The following is a 20,287-nucleotide window of genomic DNA, read 5'->3' as shown; positions in this document are numbered from 1 at the left end:
GTGTAAATCGATCTTTACAAGAGGTGATACTATTTAGTTCTTAATGGACAAGACATCGTTATCCAAGGGCTTGCTCCAGAGTCATTCTCCTAACCACAACACAACACTGTCTCTTTTTTTTTTCCTTCCCCTTCCTTCCTCTCCTTCTCCTTCTCCTCCTTCTCCTTCTCCTTCTCCTTCTTCTTCTTTTTTGAGGGCCTTGCTCTGTTACTCAGACTGGAGTGCAGTGGTGTGAGCATGGCTCACTGCAGCCTCAACATCCTGGGCTCAAGCGATCCTCCCACCTCAGCTTCCTGAGTATCTGGGACTACAGGCACACACCACCACGCCCAACCAATTTTTAAAATTTTTGACAGAGATGGGGTCTGCCTATGTTGCCCAGGCTGGTCTCAAACTTCTGGGCTGAAGCAATCCTCCTGCCTCAGTTTCCCCAATTGCTGGGAGTACAGGTATGAGCAACTGCACCCAGCATGGAGACAGAATTTGATGCAAGAGTTGACATTTATTTTAGTTAGGTTTTCATACATTTTAAATGTAATTTAAAGACATGGGTCTTGTGTAAGTTGAGTGGAATTGAAATGACAACTTCAATTTGCCTATAGAAAAAGCTATATTTGTTTCTTTTAGTCCCACACCTTAAAAAGAAACCCCCAGATTGGGCTTGGTGGCTGACACCTGTAATCCCAGCACTTGGTGAGGCCGAGGCGGGCAGATCACCTGAGGTCGGGAATTCAAGACCAGCCTGGCCAACATGTTGAAAGTCCACCTCTACTAAAATTAAGAAAAATTAACCAAGCATGGTGGTGGATGCCTGTAATCCCAGCTACTTGGGAGGCTGAGGCAGGAGAATCGCTTGAACCCAGGAGGCAGAGGTTGCAGTGAGCCAAGATTGTGCCATTGCACTCCAGCCTGGGCAACAGGAGCGAAACTCCGTTTCAAAAAAAAAAAAAGCCCAAATTGGTGCTTCAAGACTATGATGTTATTTCTCAAAGGATACAATCTAGCTGAAATTGTATACAAGTAAGTAGGTGTAGATTTTTACTGTTGGGCTAAAGTTTATGTTTATCTATTTTTATTCTTTAAGCTAAACAAACATTCAGAAAATATTCTATGCATTTTTGAAGCATAGGTTGAGTAATGAGGACTTAGATTTTTTTATTAACCAATTTAGTAACTATATAAAAAGAAAAGGAGTCGCTTATGAATAAATATTAAAATTAAAAGAAATAGGCAACTATAAAAGTAAGTATTTTTAATAATGGCATTGATTTTAGTAAGAAATCAATTAGGCTGGGCTGAAAAGAAAAACTGGTTTAATATAAAGTAGTTTTAATATGTCAAATATTCTTTCTAAACTCGTGACCCTGGAATATCATTTCCACCTGTTTCTGATTCTAAGGTATCAACTGTGCCAGGTATTGTGCTACTCACACAGGTGGGAAGGAGTAGTAACATTTTGTGGATTTTTTTTTTTTTTTAATACTGCAGACTAGTTGGGCGGGGTTGGCTTAGCACAGTAATCCCAGCACTTTGGGAGGCTGAGGCGGGTGGATCACCTGAGGGCAGGAGTTCAAGACTAGCCTGGCCAACATGGTGAAACCCCGTCTCTACTAATAATTACAAATTAGCCGGGCATGGTGGCACATGGCTGTAATCCCAGCTACTCGGGAGGCTGAAGCAGGAAAATCGCTTGAACCCAGGAGGCAGAGGTTGCAGTGAGCTGAGATTATGCCGTTGCACTGCAGCCTGGGTGACAAGAGCAAAACTCTGTCGCCAAAAAAAAAAAAAAAAAAAAAACGGCAGACCGCAGAATCATGAGTATATGGTCCAGCCTTCTGTCTTCAAGCGAAATTTTTGAAAAAAATTTCCATAAGTCTATTTTAAAGCAGTAAGTCATCATGATTGAGAAGATTAAAGGGACAACAAAGGTTGGTTCTTTTTCCTTTCCTTCTGGTCTCTTTTCCCTCTTTTTAGACAGGAATTTAAAAAATTTATAAGCCCAGCAGAGGTAGAGCATTATGTTAATGATTAGCTTGGAAAGATATCCTTTGTTCTGGAATCAGTTTCCACATTACATGATTGTGTTATTCTGGGAGTTGGGTGCTCACAAGAATGGCTTATAGACCCTGTGTGCGCACATAACCTCCCAGAAACACAGGTGAGAAGCACTTTCTAATAGTGAGGTTATAATGGTTTGTTTCCTCTACAGAAGATGCGCCAGCATTTTGGTACTTAGAATAATAAACATGTTGTTTATTCTTCTCATTAAAAGAAAACATAGAGAAGGCATGTAACTTTAGAATCTAAAAAGTGAAAATACTTGCTTTGCCCTATTCACAATGATTATCACTTCTCTGGTAGGATTAAGGACAAACATCAAAGAAAAACAAGACATGGCACCTGTCCTCAAAGTTCCCAATGTACTTGGAGAAACAAGTCAAACCCACACGTGAAGCAATTAGAGAATGATATTATATGTAAAAAGTTTGATATTATTTGGTACTAAATGTTAATATTGGCTAATATTTATTTCATTTATTAACCTTTTGCTATGTGGTAGACACTATTCCAAATGCTTTTTAAAATATTAGCTCATTAATCCCCACAACAAACTTAAGACGAAGATAGTATTATTATCCCCATTGTACAAAGAAGGCAATAGGTCCAGAGAGGTTTGGTAATTTGTCTGAGATTACCCAGCTAGTCAGTGGCAGAGCTAAGATTTTTTTTTTTTTTTTTTTTATTATACTTTAAGTTCTAGGGTACATGTGCATAACGTGCAGGTTTGTTACATATGTATACTTATGCCATGTTGGTGTGCTGCACCCATCAACTCGTCAGCACCCATCAATTCATCATTTATATCATGTATAACTCCCCAATGCAATCCCTCCCTCCTCCCTCCTCCCCCCTCCCCATGATAGGCCCCAGTGCGTGATGTTCCCCTTCCTGAGTCCAAGTGATCTCATTGTTCAGTTCCCACCTATGAGTGAGAACATGCGGTGTTTGGTTTTCTGTTCTTGTGATAGTTTGCTAAGAATGATGGTTTCCAGCTGCATCCATGTCCCTACAAAGGATGCAAACTCATCCTTTTTTATGGCTGCATAGTATTCCATGGTGTATATGTGCCACATTTTCTTAATCCAGTCTGTCACAGATGGACATTTGGGTTGATTCCAAGTCTTTGCTATTGTGAATAGTGCCGCAATAAACATACATGTACCTGTGTCTTTGTAGTAGAATAATTTATAATCCTTTGGGTATATACCCAGTAGCGGGATGGCTGGGTCATATGGTACATCTAGTTCCAGATCCTTGAGGAATTGCCATACTGTTTTCCATAATGGTTGAACTAGTTTACAATCCCACCAACAGTGTAAAAGTGTTCCTATTTCTCCACATCCTCTCCAACACCTGTTGTTTCCTGACTTCTTAATGATTGTCATTCTAACTGGTGTGACATGGTATCTCATTGTGGTTTTGATTTGCATTTCTCTGATGGCGAGTGATGATGAGCATTTTTTCATGTGTCTGTTGGCTGTATGAATATCTTCTTTTGAGAAATGTCTGTTCATATTCTTTCCCCACTTTTTGATGGGGTTGTTTGTTTTTTTCTCGTATATTTGTTTGAGTTCTTTGTAGATTCTGGATATTAGCCCTTTGTCAGATGAGTAGGTTGCAAAAATTTTCTCCCATTCTGTAGGTTGCCTGTTCACTCTGATGGTAGTTTCTTTTGCTGTGCAAAAGCTCTTTAGTTTAATTAGATCCCATTTGTCAATTTTGGCTTTTGCTGCCGTTGCTTTTGGTGTTTTAGACATGAAGTCCTTGCCCATGCCTATGTCCTGAATGGTACTACCTAGATTTTCTTCTAGGGTTTTTATGGTATTAGGTCTAACATTTAAGTCTCTAATCCATCTTGAATTAATCTTCGTATAAGGGGTAAGGAAAGGATCCAGTTTCAGCTTTCTACTTATGGCTAGCCAATTTTCCCAGCACCATTTATTAAATAGGGAATCCTTTCCCCATTTCTTGTTTCTCTCAGGTTTGTCAAAGATCAGATGGCTGTAGATGTGTGGTATTATTTCTGAGGACTCTGTTCTGTTCCATTGGTCTATATCTCTGTTTTGGTACCAGTACCATGCTGTTTTGGTTACTGTAGCCTTGTAGTATAGTTTGAAGTCAGGTAGCGTGACGCCTCCAGCTTTGTCCTTTTGACTTAGGATTGTCTTGGCAATGCGGGCTCTTTTTTGGTTCCATATGAACTTTAAAGCAGTTTTTTCCAATTCTGTGAAGAAACTCATTGGTAGCTTGATGGGGATGGCATTGAATCTATAAATAACCTTGGGGAGTATGGCCATTTTCACGATATTGATTCTTCCTATCCATGAGCATGGTATGTTCTTCCATTTGTTTGTGTCCTCTTTGATTTCACTGAGCAGTGGTTTGTAGTTCTCCTTGAAGAGGTCCTTTACATCCCTTGTAAGCTGGATTCCTAGGTATTTTATTCTCTTTGAAGCAATTGTGAATGGAAGTTCATTCCTGATTTGGCTCTCTGCTTGTCTGTTACTGGTGTATAAGAATGCTTGTGATTTTTGCACATTAATTTTCTATCCTGAGACTTTGCTGAAGTTGCTTATCAGCTTAAGGAGATTTTGGGCTGAGACGATGGGGTTTTCTAAATATACAATCATGTCATCTGCAAACAGGGACAATTTGACTTCTTCTTTTCCTAACTGGATACCCTTGATTTCTTTCTCTTGCCTGATTGCCCTAGCCAGAACTTCCAACACTATGTTGAATAGGAGTGGTGAGAGAGGGCATCCCTGTCTTGTGCCAGTTTTCAAAGGGAATTTTTCCAGTTTTTGCCCATTCAGTATGATATTAGCTGTGGGTTTGTCATAAATAGCTCTTATTATTTTGAGGTACGTTCCATCAATACCGAATTTATTGAGCGTTTTTAGCATGAAGGGCTGTTGAATTTTCTCAAAAGCCTTTTCTGCATCTATTGAGACAATCATGTGGTTCTTGTCTTTGGTTCTGTTTATATGCTGGATTACGTTTATTGATTTGCGAATGTTGAACCAGCCTTGCATCCCAGGGATGAAGCCCACTTGATCATGGTGGATAAGCTTTTTGATGTGCTGCTGAATCCGGTTTGCCAGTATTTGATTGAGAATTTTTGCATCAATGTTCATCAGGGATATTGGTCTAAAATTCTCTTTTTTTGTTGTGTCTCTGCCAGGCTTTGGTATCAGGATGATGTTGGCCTCATAAAATGAGTTAGGGAGGATTCCCTCTTTTTCTATTGATTGGAATAGTTTCAGAAGGAATGGTACCAGCTCCTCCTTGTACCTCTGGTAGAATTCACCTGTGAATCCATCTGGTCCTGGACTTTTTTTGGTGGGTAGGCTATTAATTGTTGCCTCAATTTCAGAGCCTACTATTGGTCTATTCAGGGATTCAACTTCTTCCTGGTTTAGCCTTGGGAGAGTGTAAGTGTCCAGGAAATTATCCATTTCTTCTAGATTTTCTAGTTGATTTGCGTAGAGGCGTTTATAGTATTCTCTGATGGTAGTTTGTATTTCTGTGGGGTCAGTGGTGATATCCCCTTTATCATTTTCTATTGCATCTATTTGATTCCTCTCTCTTTTCTTCTTTATTAGCCTTGCTAGCGGTCTGTCAATTTTGTTGATCTTTTCAAAAAACCAACTCCTGGATTCATTGATTTTTTGGAGGGTTTTTTGTGTCTCTATCTCCTTCAGTTCTGCTCTGATCTTAGTTATTTCTTGCCTTCTGCTAGCTTTTGAATGTGTTTGCTCTTGCCTCTCTAGTTCTTTTAATTGTGATGTTAGAGTGTCAATTTTAGATCTTTCCTGCTTTCTCTTGTGGGCATTTAGTGCTATAAATTTCCCTCTACACACTGCTTTAAATGTGTCCCAGAGATTCTGGTATGTTGTATCTTTGTTCTCATTGGTTTCAAAGAACATCTTTATTTCCGCTTTCATTTCGTTATGTACCCAGTAGTCATTCAGGAGCAGGTTGTTGAGTTTCCATGTAGTTGAGTGGTTTTGATTGAGTTTCTTAGTCCTGAGTTCTAGTTTGATTGCACTGTGGTCTGAGAGACAGTTGGTTATAATTTCTGTTCTTTTACATTTGCTGAGGAGTGCTTTATTTCCAATTATGTGGTCAATTTTGGAATAAGTGCGATGTGGTGCTGAGAAGAATGTATATTCTGTTGATTTGGGGTGGAGAGTTCTATAGATGTCTATTAGGTCCGCTTGGTGCAGAGATGAGTTCAATTCCTGTTTATCCTTGTTAACTTTCTGTCTCGTTGATCTGTCTAATGTTGACAGCGGAGTGTTGAAGTCTCCCATTATTATTGTATGGGAGTCTAAGTCTCTTTGTAAGTCTCTAAGGACTTGCTTTATGAATCTGGGTGCTCCTGTATTGGGTGCATATATATTTAGGAGAGTTAGCTCTTCCTTTTGAATTGATCCCTTTACCATTATGTAATGGCCTTCTTTGTCTCTTTTGATCTTTGATGGTTTAAAGTCTGTTTTATCAGAGACAAGGATTGCAACCCCTGCTTTTTTTTGTTCTCCATTTGCTTGGTAGATCTTCCTCCATCCCTTTATTTTGAGCCTATGTATGTCTCTGCATGTGAGATGGGTCTTCTGAATACAGCAGACTGATGGGTCTTGACTCTTTATCCAGTTTGCCAGTCTGTGTCTTTTAATTGGAGCATTTAGTCCATTAACATTTAAGGTTAATATTGTTATGTGTGAACTTGATCCTGCCATTATGATATTAACTGGTTATTTTGCTCGTTAGTTGATGCAGTTTCTTCCTAGCCTCGATGGTCTTTACATTTTGGCATGTTTTTGCGATGGCTGGTACCGGTTGTTCCTTTCCATGTTTAGGGCTTCCTTCAGGGTCTCGTGTAAGGCAGGCCTGGTGGTGACAAAATCTCTAAGCATTTGCTTATCTGTAAAGGATTTTATTTCTCCTTCACTGATGAAACTTAGTTTGGCTGGATATGAAATTCTGGGTTTAAAATTCTTTTCTTTAAGAACGTTGAATATTGGCCCCCACTCTCTTCTGGCTTGTAGAGTTTCTGCCGAGAGATCTGCTGTTAGTCTGATGGGCTTCCCTTCGTGGGTAACCCGACCTTTCTCTCTGGCTGCCCTTAAGATTTTTTCCTTCATTTCAACTTTGGTGAAACTGGCAATTATGTGTCTTGGAGTTGCTCTTCTGGAGGAGTATCTTTGTGGCGTTCTCTGTATTTCCTGAATTTGAATTTTGGCCTGCCCTACTAGGTTGGGGAAGTTCTCCTGGATGATATCCTGAAGAGTGTTTTCCAACTTGGTTCCATTTTCCCCCTCACTTTCAGGCACCCCAATCAGACGTAGATTTGGTCTTTTTACGTAATCCCATACTTCTTGCAGGCTTTGCTCATTTCTTTTTCTTCTTTTTTCTTTTGGTTTCTCTTCTTGCTTCATTTCATTCATTTGATCTTGAATCGCTGATACTCTTTCTTTCAGTTGATCGAGTCGGTTACTGAAGCTTGTGCATTTGTCACGTATTTCTCGTGTCATGGTTTTCATCTCTGTCATTTCGTTTATGATCTTCTCTGCATTAATTAGTCTAGCTGTCAATTCTTCCACTCTTTTTTCAAGATTTTTAGTTTCTTTGCGCTGGGTACGTAATTCCTCCTTTAGCTCTGATAAGTTTGATGGACTGAAGCCTTCTTCTCTCCTCTCATCCAAGTCATTCTCTGACCAGCTTTGATCCGTTGCTGGCGATGGGCTGCGCTCCTTTGCAGGGGGAGATGCGCTCTTATTTTTTGAATTTCCAGCTTTTCTGCCCTGCTTCTTCCCCATCTTTGTGGTTTTATCTGTCTCTGGTCTTTGATGGTGGTGACGTACTGATGGGGTTTTGGTATAGGTGTCCTTCCTGTTTGATAGTTTTCCTTCTGACAGTCAGAAGGACTGTCTGTTGGTCTGTTGGAGATTGCGTGAGGTCCACTGCAGACCCTGTTTGCCTGGGTATCAGCAGCAGAGGTTGCCGAAGATAGAATATTGCTGAACAGCGAGTGTACCTGTCTGATTCTTCCTTTGGAAGTTTCCTCTCAGGGGTGTACTCCACCCTGTGAGGTGTGGGGTGTCAGACTGCCCCTAGTGGGGGATTTCTCCCAGCTAGGCTACTCAGGGGTCAGGGACACACCTGAGCAGGCAGTCTGTCCGTTCTCAGATCTCAACCTCCGCGTTGGGAGATCCACGGCTCTCCCCAAAGCTGTCAGACAGAGTCGTTTGCGTCTGCACCGGCTCCCGCCACTTCCCCTGTTGGTCTTCAGCTGTGCGCTGTCCCCAGAGGTGGAGACTACAGAGACAGGCAGGCTTCCTTGAGCTGCTGTGAGCTCCACCCAGTTCGAGCTTCCCAGTGGCTTTGTTTACCTACTTAAGCCTCAGCAATGGCGGGTGTCCCTCCCCCAGCCTCGCTGCTGCCTTGTGGATAGATCGCGGCAGACTGCTGTGTTAGCAGTGAGGGAGGCTTCGTGGGCGTGGGACCCTCCCGGCCAGGTGTGGGATATATTCTCCTGGTGTGCCTGTATGCTTACAGCGCAGTATTGGGGTGGGAGTTACCCGATTTTCCAGGTGTTGTGTGTCTCAGTTCCCCTGGCTAGGAAAACGGATCCCCTTCCCCCTTGCGCTTCCAGGTGAGGCGATGCCTCGCCCTGCTTCAGCTCTCGCTGGTCAGGCTGCAGCAGCTGACCAGCACCGATTGTCCGGCACTCCCTAGTGAGATGACCCCAGTACCTCAGTTGAAAATGCAGAAATCACCGGTCTTCTGTGTCGCTCGCGCTGGGAGTTGGAGACTGGAGCTGTTCCTATTCGGCCATCTTGCTCCGGCAGAGCTAAGATTTAAACTGAATGGTCCAGCTAGAATGACCTACTTCTGTTATTGTTCTCTATTTCATATTTGTTTTAATGTTAAAAATATTAAAAACTATAAGATATGCACAAACCACCACCATTTTTTTTTATACCTCAGTGCAGGGAGACTGACCCTAGACAAAGCTCTTGACATGACTCATTACCTCCAACATGAAACAAGCAGCCCCGCACTTCTCAAAGGTCTGAGTTACTTGGAATTGTTTTACCACATGATGGACAGAAGGAATATTTCAGATATCTCTGAAAACCTCAAGGTTTGTGTTGCTTTTAGAAAATGTATTAAGTAAATACACGGTGTCTGGAGTATCAGTGAGGCTCAGTCTGTTTTGTCTGAAGTCCTTGAGGTTAAATCTGGAGCAGCTCAGGAGACTGACTGATAGCATTTAATGGTCAATGGCCCTCATTCTTTATCATTGCCAATCCTAAGAGCTAGATACCAGGATCATGTGCAAAGCATCTCTACTAAAGGTGATTTTATTTTATATCCATTGATATTCCCCTTTCAGATAGGAAATTAAACCATGTTTTAATGCAAAAACTGTTTCCTAAGTGTGGTGGGTAGGAGTCAGAAAAAGATAAGAGAAATACAAAGATACACTGTTTGGGGAAAGATTGGGAAATATGCAGAAAGTTTAGAGTTGAGCCCTTTAGATGGGCAAGAGCTGTGTTAAGGACTAAATTTTGCCTCTCTGTTAACCATGTCATATTTTCTGCAGCGTTACCTTCTTCAGTATTTTAAGCCAGTGATTGACAGGCAAAGCTGGAGTGACGAGGGCTCAGTCTGGGACAGGATGCTCCGCTCGGCTCTCTTGAAGCTGGCCTGTGACCTGAACCATGCTCCTTGCATCCAGAAAGCTGCTGAACTCTTCTCTCAGTGGATGGAATCCAGTGGAAAATTAAAGTAGATATAGACTTCTGTCCTACTCTTTGTTCTTTTCTCTTTGATGTAAAAGTCTTTGATCAAGCAAGACATTAGATCTAAAACCTTTTAGTGAGGATAGAAAAAAAAAAACCATGCTGAGAATTACAAACCCTGTTTCATGCTCTCACACTGTAAGTGCTATGTATGGAGACTAGTACAATCTCTACCATGAAATGTAATGGTGTCCATTATTCCTGTGCTGGCTGGGTGCAGTGGCCCATGCCTATAATCCCAGCACTTTGGGAGGCCGAGGAGGGTGAATCACTGAGGTCAGGAGTTCAAGACCAACCTGGCCAACACAGCGAAACCCTGTCTGTACTAAAAATGCAAAAATTAGCCAAGTGTGGTGGTGCATGCTTGTAATTCCAGCTACCTGGGACGCTGAGGTGGGAGAATTGCTTGAACCTGGGAAGCAGAGGTTGCTGTGAGCCGAGATCACTTCACTGCACTCCAGTCTGGGCAACACAGAAAGGCTCTGTATAAAAAAAAAAAAAAAAATTTCCTGTGTCAAATTGTTATAAGATGCTATCATAACATAACTTCTTTCGCTATAACTAAATCTCAGTGAGCTTTTTGAAATCCTTTCTTGAATTCTTCTTTTTAAAAAAGTAATTCAAGTTTTCTTCTTTTTGGACTTTTTTGCTTGTTGGAATTCAAGCCTGAAATCTGTTTTACCAAAAAAAAAAAAAAAAAAAAAAAAAAAAAAAAAAAAAAAAAAAACTTAAAAAAAAACCTTTTAAATCTATTATTCTCTTCTTTTTGTTTCTGTTTGAATGGATTGTATGAATGAAGCTAAAATGTAAACATACCGCTGCCCTATACAAAATAGAATACTGTTATTTCATCTTTATGCTGGTTACAAGAAGGATAATCTTAACCTGCAGTAACCCACCTACAGTAGATATAAATGTTCAACATGTTGAATATACCTATGAGAATATTCTAGGTAAACTTACTTATGCTCATAAACAAAAATATGTAATTAAATATTGTTGGTTTTTTCTAAACTCCAAGATTGCTAGTATGACTTTTAATGAAGAATTTCTTTACATAGATTAATTGATTACTTCATTCATTTGTGGATTTGAAATGTAACTAGTTGCATATTTCCTTTATGCCAGCCAGGTATTGCTGTAGGAGCTAAGGATAAAGTGGTGAACAAAACAACCGTGTGGCCTACCTTCAAGAAGCTTACAGTGTGTTTGTTACCAATTGTTATAAATTTGTTCAGCAAAATACACTAAAGTGAAAACAATATGTATTATAATTTAATTATTTGATCTTCATTATATTATTCAATGTCACTTGGAGTATTTAAATACATATAGTATAGCAGAAGTAGCACAAGTATTAGAATCATAGGTTTAAATCCCATCTGCAAAATTGCAAATTATGTCATCTTGTGCAAGTTACTTAACTTTTCTGAGATTTATTTCCGCTTTAAAAAAATCAGGATAATAGCTATCTCAGAGGGTAGCTTTTGACAGTTAAATAAGATGTATGGAGGCTAGTACAATCTCTACCACATAGTCACTTCGTGACAAATGCAAGTTTCTGGCTTCACAAATGCAAGTTTCTAGCTCCCTCCTCAATGCTCCGTGTTGTGTTTTTTCTGAGACATCAATAACAGTTCTTGTTGATCCATTGACATTTGGGATTAAAAAGTCATATGCCCATTTAGAATAAAAACTGGTTAATGTCCTCAAGATAATAAAAATCAAAATAGTGGTGTCTTTTGTAGAAGGACAGAAAATCATGTCACTGCATCTTATCAGTTTTAAAAAATTACAAAATAACTAGACACTAATGACTTGTACTAAATTAAGATGCTCTAGGCCTAGAGAGTCAGATGACTCCTAGACAGGCCTCAGAGAATGCTTTCAACTAGGCCAAGTGCAGTGGCTCATGCCTGTAAGGCCAAGGGGTGAGAAGATCACTTGAGCCCAGGAATTCAAGACCAGCCTTGTGAACATAGTGAGAGCCCGTCTCTACAAAAAAATTTAAAAATTAGCCAGGCATGGTACTGTGTGCGTATAATCTCAGCTGCTCAGGAGGCTGAGGCAAGAGGATTGTGCAGGAGGCTGAGGCTACAGGGAGCCATGATCACGCCACTGCACTCCAACCTGAACAACAGAGTAAGACCCCATTTCAAAAAAACAAAAGAACAAGAAAAGAAAAAAATGCCCTCAACTTGGTGATGAAAAACATCAAGTAATCATCTTTTAAAAAAATTCTTATAGCACCAATAGTGGTTACTACATGGTAGAATTTATATAAACCAGTAGTTTTGTATTTCAGAAAGCTTTTATATTTGTTGACTACATAAACTTTCTATTTTCACCACAGAGTGGGTTAAAATTTTATGCTTATTTTCTTGCTAACATTTTGTCATCAGTAGGAGATAAAACACAAATGATTTGCAGAGTAAAAGCACATAAAATATTTTTATAGAGTTTGGCAGAGAAAAAGATTTAATACATTGAGTACTGAAAACAATTCAGAGATTATTCTGTTATGGAACTTAAAACTGTCATAAGAGAAAAGAGTTTTTCTTTCATAAAACTTTTTCTTCATTTTTGTGCTTGATATTACAGTATACCAACAGATGTTTTAAAGATTGTGTATTCTGTGGGTGCTCAGACGACAACAGGATGGAATTACCTTTTAGAGCTATATGAACTGTCAATGTCAAGTGCTGAAAAAAACAAAATTCTGTATGCTTTGTCAACGAGCAAGCATCAGGAAAAGTTACAGAAGTAAGTTCAATAGTTTAACTAAATGGTTATAAGTAAACTGACACAAATTCAATGAAGTCACTAAAACTTCAGCCACCAGTTTTAAAGGCATAAGATAATTGAATCAGAATGTGTATGGCTTTAACTTTACTTTCAGAAAAGAATATATTGACAAAATGCAAAAAGTGAAAATAGGTATTCCCTAGTTATTAATCATATGATTGATACTAGTCAAGTGGTTATGTTTTATCTTCAGAACCTTGAAGGAAAATTATTGTTGTAAAAGTACACGCTTGCATATAAGATGTATAAATGATGCTAATCAAAGTTCTTTGAAATAATAAGTAAACGTTTTTGCTAGGAACAAAATAAAAATTATTTCTAAAAAAGGTAAAAGTTTAATTGGAACATTAAAAAATTGGTAATTATACTTTTATCATCCCTCTTTCTGTTCTATTCCTTTAATATATTGGTAACTTAATTAATGTCCATGTACAAAATAACTACTATTTAGAAACAAATTATTTTTCTTTCTTCAGGTTAATTGAACTAGGAATGGAAGGAAAGGTTATCAAGACACAGGACTTGGCAGTTCTCCTTCATGCAATTGCCAGACGTCCAAAGGGGCAGCAACTAGCATGGGATTTTGTAAGAGAAAATTGGACCCATCTTCTGAAAAAGTTGGTATTCGTTTATATCCAGTGTGTGTTCTTCCATACAGATGTCTCAGTTGCCTCAAACCAAGTGGAATTGAATGTTTCTCAAAGTATATAAATGATACCATTTGTATGTAAATAGTTCAGTGGAGTCAACTTTGAAACTCCCTAGCCCAAATTATCCTATCCAGGGGTAAGGGAGAGACGTGAGAATAAGGGAATGGGAAACAGCCTTCTCTCATTCAGTACAGGCAAGAAACCACTGGGAGCAAGTCTGAGTTAAATTAAATGCAGTCATCAGCCCCCTCCCACCATTCCTTCTTGGCTGTCTCCTCAGCCCAGAAGAATCCCGTTTGTTGTGGCCTCGTTTGTTAATACAGTTTTGTACTGGGGGAGAACCTCAGGAATTTTGGTAAGAACTACTCCTCACCCCGAGAGCCCCTGTGGAGGTGGCACAGTGGAGACCTTGGTTCAGGTGAAAGAAACCGAGTCAGGAGTGTTTGCGGAGCCCTCACTCCAAATTGTTTTGGTTCTGAGTCTTTTCTGTGGTTTCAACTTTGGGGAGAACTGGAGCTCATTTCAATATGTTCCTGGATCTAAAATATCCCTCAGAAATAACCAATAACGATTAGATTTTGTTGGAATGGAATGTATAAGACAGCATTGCTTTCTCTCTCTCTCTCTCTCTCTCTCTCTCTCTCTCTCTCTCTCACACACACACACACACACACACACACACACACACGCACATCACAAAAGCCTGTAAGGCATTCAGCCATTCTCCATCCAAATTTAAAATGTCATTTATGACTTATATGGAAATATGTTGAATCAGAGAGATATGGTTTGCTTCGTTTATGTCAGGGCCAGTTAGCATCCCTGATGTCATTAATTCCTAGTTCCTTCTCTTTCATTTCATAGCCATGGAAGGTTTAGAGTCCTCAGACAGCTTTGCATAAGCAAAAAGCACATTTCCACTTCTCTCCCAAATGCTCAAGGAGTTGACGTCCACGTGAGACCAAATAGAAACTGCTTTAATATGTATGCGTGTGTATGTTTCCTTTAAAACTCTACTTGAGCCATTGTTTGTCTGTTTGCATGATTGTCATTTTCCTCCTGAAATGATCAGACTTTTTCTACAATGCTGTGGATTTCATTTTAAATAGGAAATGATGTCCCTGTCCAACCATGTGCAGAGCCCAGACTTGGAACCATATTTTTTCTGAGCTGTAACTGTGCTCTGCTTTATCAGCATGAATCACTTTGACCTGTAATACAAGTTTTCCATATATAAAACATCGGGTTGAAGGATGCATTCTGTGGCCGTTAATGAGAGTTCAACCAAGTAACATTGCCCCACTAAACACAATGTTTAAACACAGTGGTATCCAAAATGGGATGAGAAAGTGTGCAAGAATTTCAATACGTTAGAGTGTCTATTATTTCTTACCTAATTTTAAATTGTATATTGTTATAAATTTATAAACATAAATGATATATAGCATAAACAGTTAAATAAATATATTATTTGCATTATTTATCTCATGCTTTTAATTTTTTTATCATTCCTTAACATATGCATATAATTTTTTTAATTAATTAATTTTTTTTGAGATGAAGTTTCACTCTTGTTGCCCAGGCTGGAGTGCAATGGCACGATCTTGGCTCACTGCAACCTCTGCCTCCCGGGTTCAAGCAACTCTCCTACCTCAGCCTCCCGAGTAGCTGGGATTACAGGCATGTGCCACCACGCCCAGCTAATTTTTTTGTATTTTAGTAGAGATGGGGTTTCTCCATGTTGGTCAAGCAGGTCTCGAACTCTTGACATGAGGTGATCCGCCTGCCTCAGTCTCCCAAATGCTGGGATTACAGGTGTGAGCCACCGCGCCCAGCCCATATAATTTATAAATAAAAATGTGTATATTGAGAAGTTCTTGCTCAAAAAATCTTTACTGACAGGAGTATGCAGTGAAAAAAAAGAAAGTAGGGAACACTGCTTTAAACAGAAACATAAAATTAAACATAAACATTGCTGAATAACTAACCATATTTCCCAAAGAAGCTGTATCTACATTTTCATTTTATAGTAAAATTTGAGAAGTTTCACAGCTTTAGAATTGTACTGAATGAATGTTATTATGGTAATTAACAGTATCTATTGTAATACATAAGCTTATTGCATAGTTATTAATATACATTAAAAATATAATACAGGCTATAATAAACATAAGGTCAGTATTTCTATGACTTTCTATGGTGTTTCTTTTTATTTTCAGGTTTGACTTGGGCTCATTTGCCATAAGGATCATCATCTCTGGCACAACATCTCACTTTTCTTCCAAGGATAAGTTGCAAGAGGTTTGTGACTTTCTATTGTTAACAATTTCAAAAAAAATGTTCAAACTGTAGAACTAAAAGTAAACTTAGATATAATCTGATTCGAAGTTCTCATTTTATTTTTTAAAAAAGTTGTTTGCCGAATGCCACATAGCAAGTAAATGGAAGGGACAGGATTAAAACCTGACACTTGGCCAGGCTCACACCTGTAATCCCAGCACTTTGGGAGGCCAAGGCAGGCAGATAATGAGGTCAGGAGTTCGAGACCAGCCTGACCAATATGGTGAAACCCTGTCTCTACTAAAAATACAAAAATTAGCCAAATGTGGTGGTGCGCACCTGTAGTCCCAGCTACTTGGGAGGCTGAGACAGAAGAATCACTTGGACCCAGGAGGCGGAGGTTCCAGTGAGCTGAGATCACACCACTGCACTCCAGCCTGGGTGACAGAGCCAGACTACATCTCAACAAAACAACAACAACAACAAACCCTGACTCTTAAAATACTTAAAATGCATATATTTGTAGCATTCAAAATGAAAATAGACTTGAGAGGTGAACCCTTTTGTATTATTTCTTTCATATTGTATTATGATGCAAGAGTGATTATATTAAAGTTTGGAAGCGTACTTGATGATCTTATTAACAAAACTATTGTTGGTAATTCCAGTTGTCTTTTTTTTTTTTTTTTTTTTTGACAGTGTCTGGCTCTGTTGCCCAGGCTGGAGTGCAGTGGCCTGATCTCCGCTCACTGCAAGCTCTGCCTCCTGGGTTCACGCCATTCTCCTCCTTTAGCCTACTGAGTAGCTAGGACTACAGGCACCCGCCACCATGGCAGGCTAAATTTTTTTTTGTATTTTTTTTTTTAAATAAAGATGGGGTTTCACTGTGTTAGCCAGGATGGTCTCGATCTCCTGACCTCGTAATCCACCCACCTTGGCCTCCCAAAGTGCTGGCATTACAGGCGTGAGCCACTGCGCCCAGCCTTTTTTTTTTTTTTTTTTTTTTTTAAGCATTATAGTCTTTGCATCTTTTTTTCACAATAAATCTTGAATTTATTTACCCTTTAGGCAAATTCAGAATTCCAGAACTTAAATCCCAGCTCACCATTTACTCTATGACTTGGGTAAATCATTTAACTTCTTTAGTCACATCATGGTCACTTGTAAGATAAGGATTCATAATTTTTGTCTTACTTTACCTATTGTTTGAAAATAAAGTGAATAATTATGCAGAAAAGTAGAAAATAATCTTGTAGAGGTTGACAGAGAAATGCCTATACCTGTGTGTATATAATTTGCAAGCTCTTTTGAAAATTTTTGGAAGACAAAGTGGTTTTATTGTTTCTTTGTTTTTGAAACTGCCTCACTCCGTCAGCCAGGCTGGAGTGCAATGGCACCATCTTGGCTCACAGTAACCTCCACCTGCTGGGTTCAAGCAATCGTCCTGCCTCAGCCTCCCAAGTAGCTGGGACTACAGGCATGCACCATCATGTCCGGCTAATTTTGTTGTTGTTGTTGTTATTTTTGTAGAGTCAGGGGTTTTGGCATGTTGCCTAGGCTGGTATTGAACTCCTGAGTTCAATTGATCTGCCCGCCTTGGCCTCCTAAAGTGCTGGGATTACAGGTGTGAACCACCACACACGGCCAAGACAAAGTGTTTTATGAACTGTCAGTAATTTTTTTTCTGCAATATTTTACAGGTGAAACTATTTTTTGAATCTCTCGAGGCTCAAGGATCACATCTGGATATTTTTCAAATTGTTCTGGAAACGATAACCAAAAATATAAAATGGCTGGAGAAGAATCTTCCCACTCTGAGGATGTGGCTACTGGTTAATACTTAAATGGTCAATAGAAAAAGTAGGCCCGGCGCGGTGGCTCTCGCCTGTAATCCCAGCACTTTGGGAGACCCAGGCGGGCTGATCACGCCGTCAGGAGATTGAGACCATCCTGGCTGATGTGGTGAAACCCCGTCTCTACTAAAAATACACAAAATCAGCCGGGCGTGGTGGTGGGCGCCTGTAGTCCCAGCTACTCGGGAGGCTGAGGCAGGAGAATGGCGTGAACCTGGGAAGTGGAGCTTGCAATGAGTCGAGATTGCGCCACTGCACTCTAGCCTGGGTGACTGAGCGAGACTCTGTCTCAAAAAAAAAAAAAAAAAAGAAAAGAAAAGAAAAGAAAAGAAAAGAAAAGAAAGTACATCAGACATGACTACCTGCATGAAGTTACACAGGGTAACACCAGCAAAGCTCAAGTCGAGAGCTGTGGATATTCTGTCTCATCAACAAGAAGTTTCAAGAAATCAGACAGTGCAGTTGCCTGCTTTCAGCTATCATATCCAGCCAAAAGATGCATGATGATGGAGTGGTGGGGGAAGGCCAGTTCAGTATCCTATTTAAAAGTAAACTTCCAGAATAATGGATTTATGTGGAGATACAGACATAGATATATAGATATAGCTGTAATTATTTAGCCTCAAGCGACTTTCTCCATTGCTTCACGCTATGCCACTATTTAGCTTCTTTAATTTTTTTTTAACCTTGTATTCTATAGTTTGCCCAACCAGTTTTACGTCCAAGAAAAATTAGCCAATGCATAAAAGATACAAACTATGAAAGGCAAGGATCAGGAAACCAGAGACTTGTCACCACATCTCAGATTATCAGGAACTAGATGTCAGGGTTTATCAAGAAGGCCAGGAAGGCCTTTTGGGTTAAGTCTTACATTCATGAAGAATCTCAAGGGTAGATTTTTGAGATCATTCCAAATGAATGGTCTCTGGTCAAATGAATGAATCTGCCTTACAGAGATACAAGCGGGAAAGGAATATAATTCATACCATTTGGTTTAAGTCTTACATTCATGAAGAACCTCAAGGGTAGATTTTTGAGACCATTCCAAATGAAGTTGAATCTGCCCTCACAGAGATACAAGAGAGAAAGGAATATAATTCATATACCATTGCATTTTTAATAAATCTTTTGAAATTTGCAGAATTAGATTGCATTGTATATTTTGGGTTAAATCATAATTGAATGTAAATATTTAAATGCATCATCATATTTTATAACCCAGCTTAGCATTTCTTCATATTTTAAGGAAACTCCCCACCTCCTTCTTTTAAGGGTGCCTCTTGCTCTCTGAAATGCCCTGCTAAATGCTTCTCTTAATTATTTGAATAAGGTAGTTTGGAATAAAGAAAGAAAAGATCACTCTACATACAGATAGTAAACTTAATTTGTGATCCTATATATGAGAGAGTATGAAAATACAGGTAAGTTTTAGAAAGACTCAAAACAATACGTAAATGACTGATGTTTGCATGATTAAGGAAAACTGGGGATGTTGGGTCAAGAGGGGAAAGTGTTATTCAATCCACTTTGGAGCAATATCATGAAGGTCAATTATAATTCCATATACCTTTCTTTCATGCCACAGTCAGAGATAGCATACAGTTTGGGTGGCCCCAAACATTATTGTTTTGGGGTGGACGTGCCCCAATACATTACACATTATTTTGTTAAATTTGTTTTCAGATCATTTCATGGAATCTTTGATGTATCTTTGACTCTAACTTTGACTTAGTGGTGGACCTACCTTGGTTTTTATAACACCTAAGTGATATCCTTTAGAATTACATGTATTTTAGCTTGAGGAAATTGAAAAAGTAAAACATACTGGTTTTTTCAACAAGACCATATGTAAATTAAATAGTAAAATGTGTATGAGTTTCAGTAGAACTGTACCATCAACAATGTTTCCATAAATATGCAGAGTTCTTTCTTCTGTTTTGTTATTTACAATATTGTTATATTGAATGCATTTGCAATTTCTAGGATTCTAAAGAATTGAGTACAGAAAGTGGTAATTTTATTATTTGATGATAATATGAGAATTACTGTGCCAATACTGTTTTGATGAATAAATAGACTTTTAAAAATAAATGTATTGTACTTATTAGTGTAGTATTTCAAAAACCTTATGGTAGATGCCAGGCCACCAACACCAACTTCAGACTTGGTTAAGTTACTTTTACTTTCTTTTACTCTGAATGAATCAGATGTGAAAAAGTCATATATAAGATCATGAATATATGATGGGGTGAGCAGATAAAACTTCTCTGGGCCTCCCCCATTCTTCACAAGGCCCAGTGAGAATTATGTGGTTCCAGCAACCCACTCATAATGATAAATCTTTCAGATTACGAAAGGCCAGAACCACTGGCTTTGTGTGGGGGAGAGTGGACACTTTGACCCTCAAGAGTCTAACTAGCCAAGCGCAGTGGCTCATGCAGGCAATCCCAACAGTTTGGGAAGCCGAGAAGGGTGGATTACTCGAACCCAGGAGTTCAAGACCAGCCTGGGCAACATGGCGAAGCCCTGTTTCCACAAAAAATACAAAAATCAGCCTAGCATTGTGGCACATGCCTGTAGTCCAAGGTACAGGGGAGGATGAGGTGAGAGGATCACTTGATCTTGGGAGGCGAAGGTTGCAGTGAGCCAAGATGATGCCACTGCACTCCAGCCTAGGTGACAGAGCTAGACCCTGTCATAAGAAAAAAAAAAAAAGTCTAACTGCCATGGTAAGGATTTTCTTGTCCTGTATCAGTACATGCTTCTGCACTTCATTCCTTGATATGACATTGAGCCCATTTGAGGTTCTATTTGTAAATTTTTTGTTTTG

The 20,287-nt window shown here is 39.3% G+C and overlaps 1 protein-coding gene across 1 annotated transcript in view; it reads left to right on the top strand.

Moving 5' to 3' along the window:
* The window catches only part of ERAP2 (endoplasmic reticulum aminopeptidase 2), a 52,973-nt gene extending 33,412 nt beyond the window's left edge, over positions 1–19,561 (top strand). The window contains exons 14-19 of the mRNA XM_010357239.2: positions 9,052–9,208; positions 9,671–9,855; positions 12,471–12,632; positions 13,151–13,291; positions 15,544–15,625; positions 17,305–19,561. Coding sequence (XP_010355541.2) covers positions 9,052–9,208; positions 9,671–9,855; positions 12,471–12,632; positions 13,151–13,291; positions 15,544–15,625; positions 17,305–17,448 — 871 coding nt within the window. The 3' untranslated portion in view covers positions 17,449–19,561. The remainder of the gene's footprint in view (positions 1–9,051; positions 9,209–9,670; positions 9,856–12,470; positions 12,633–13,150; positions 13,292–15,543; positions 15,626–17,304) is intronic.
* Positions 19,562–20,287: the final 726 nt, after the last annotated feature.

This window comes from Rhinopithecus roxellana, chromosome 3 (genome assembly GCF_007565055.1).
Source record: "Rhinopithecus roxellana isolate Shanxi Qingling chromosome 3, ASM756505v1, whole genome shotgun sequence".
NCBI classification, from domain to species: Eukaryota; Metazoa; Chordata; class Mammalia; order Primates; family Cercopithecidae; genus Rhinopithecus; species Rhinopithecus roxellana.
This window is presented reverse-complemented; position numbering and strand designations above follow the sequence as displayed.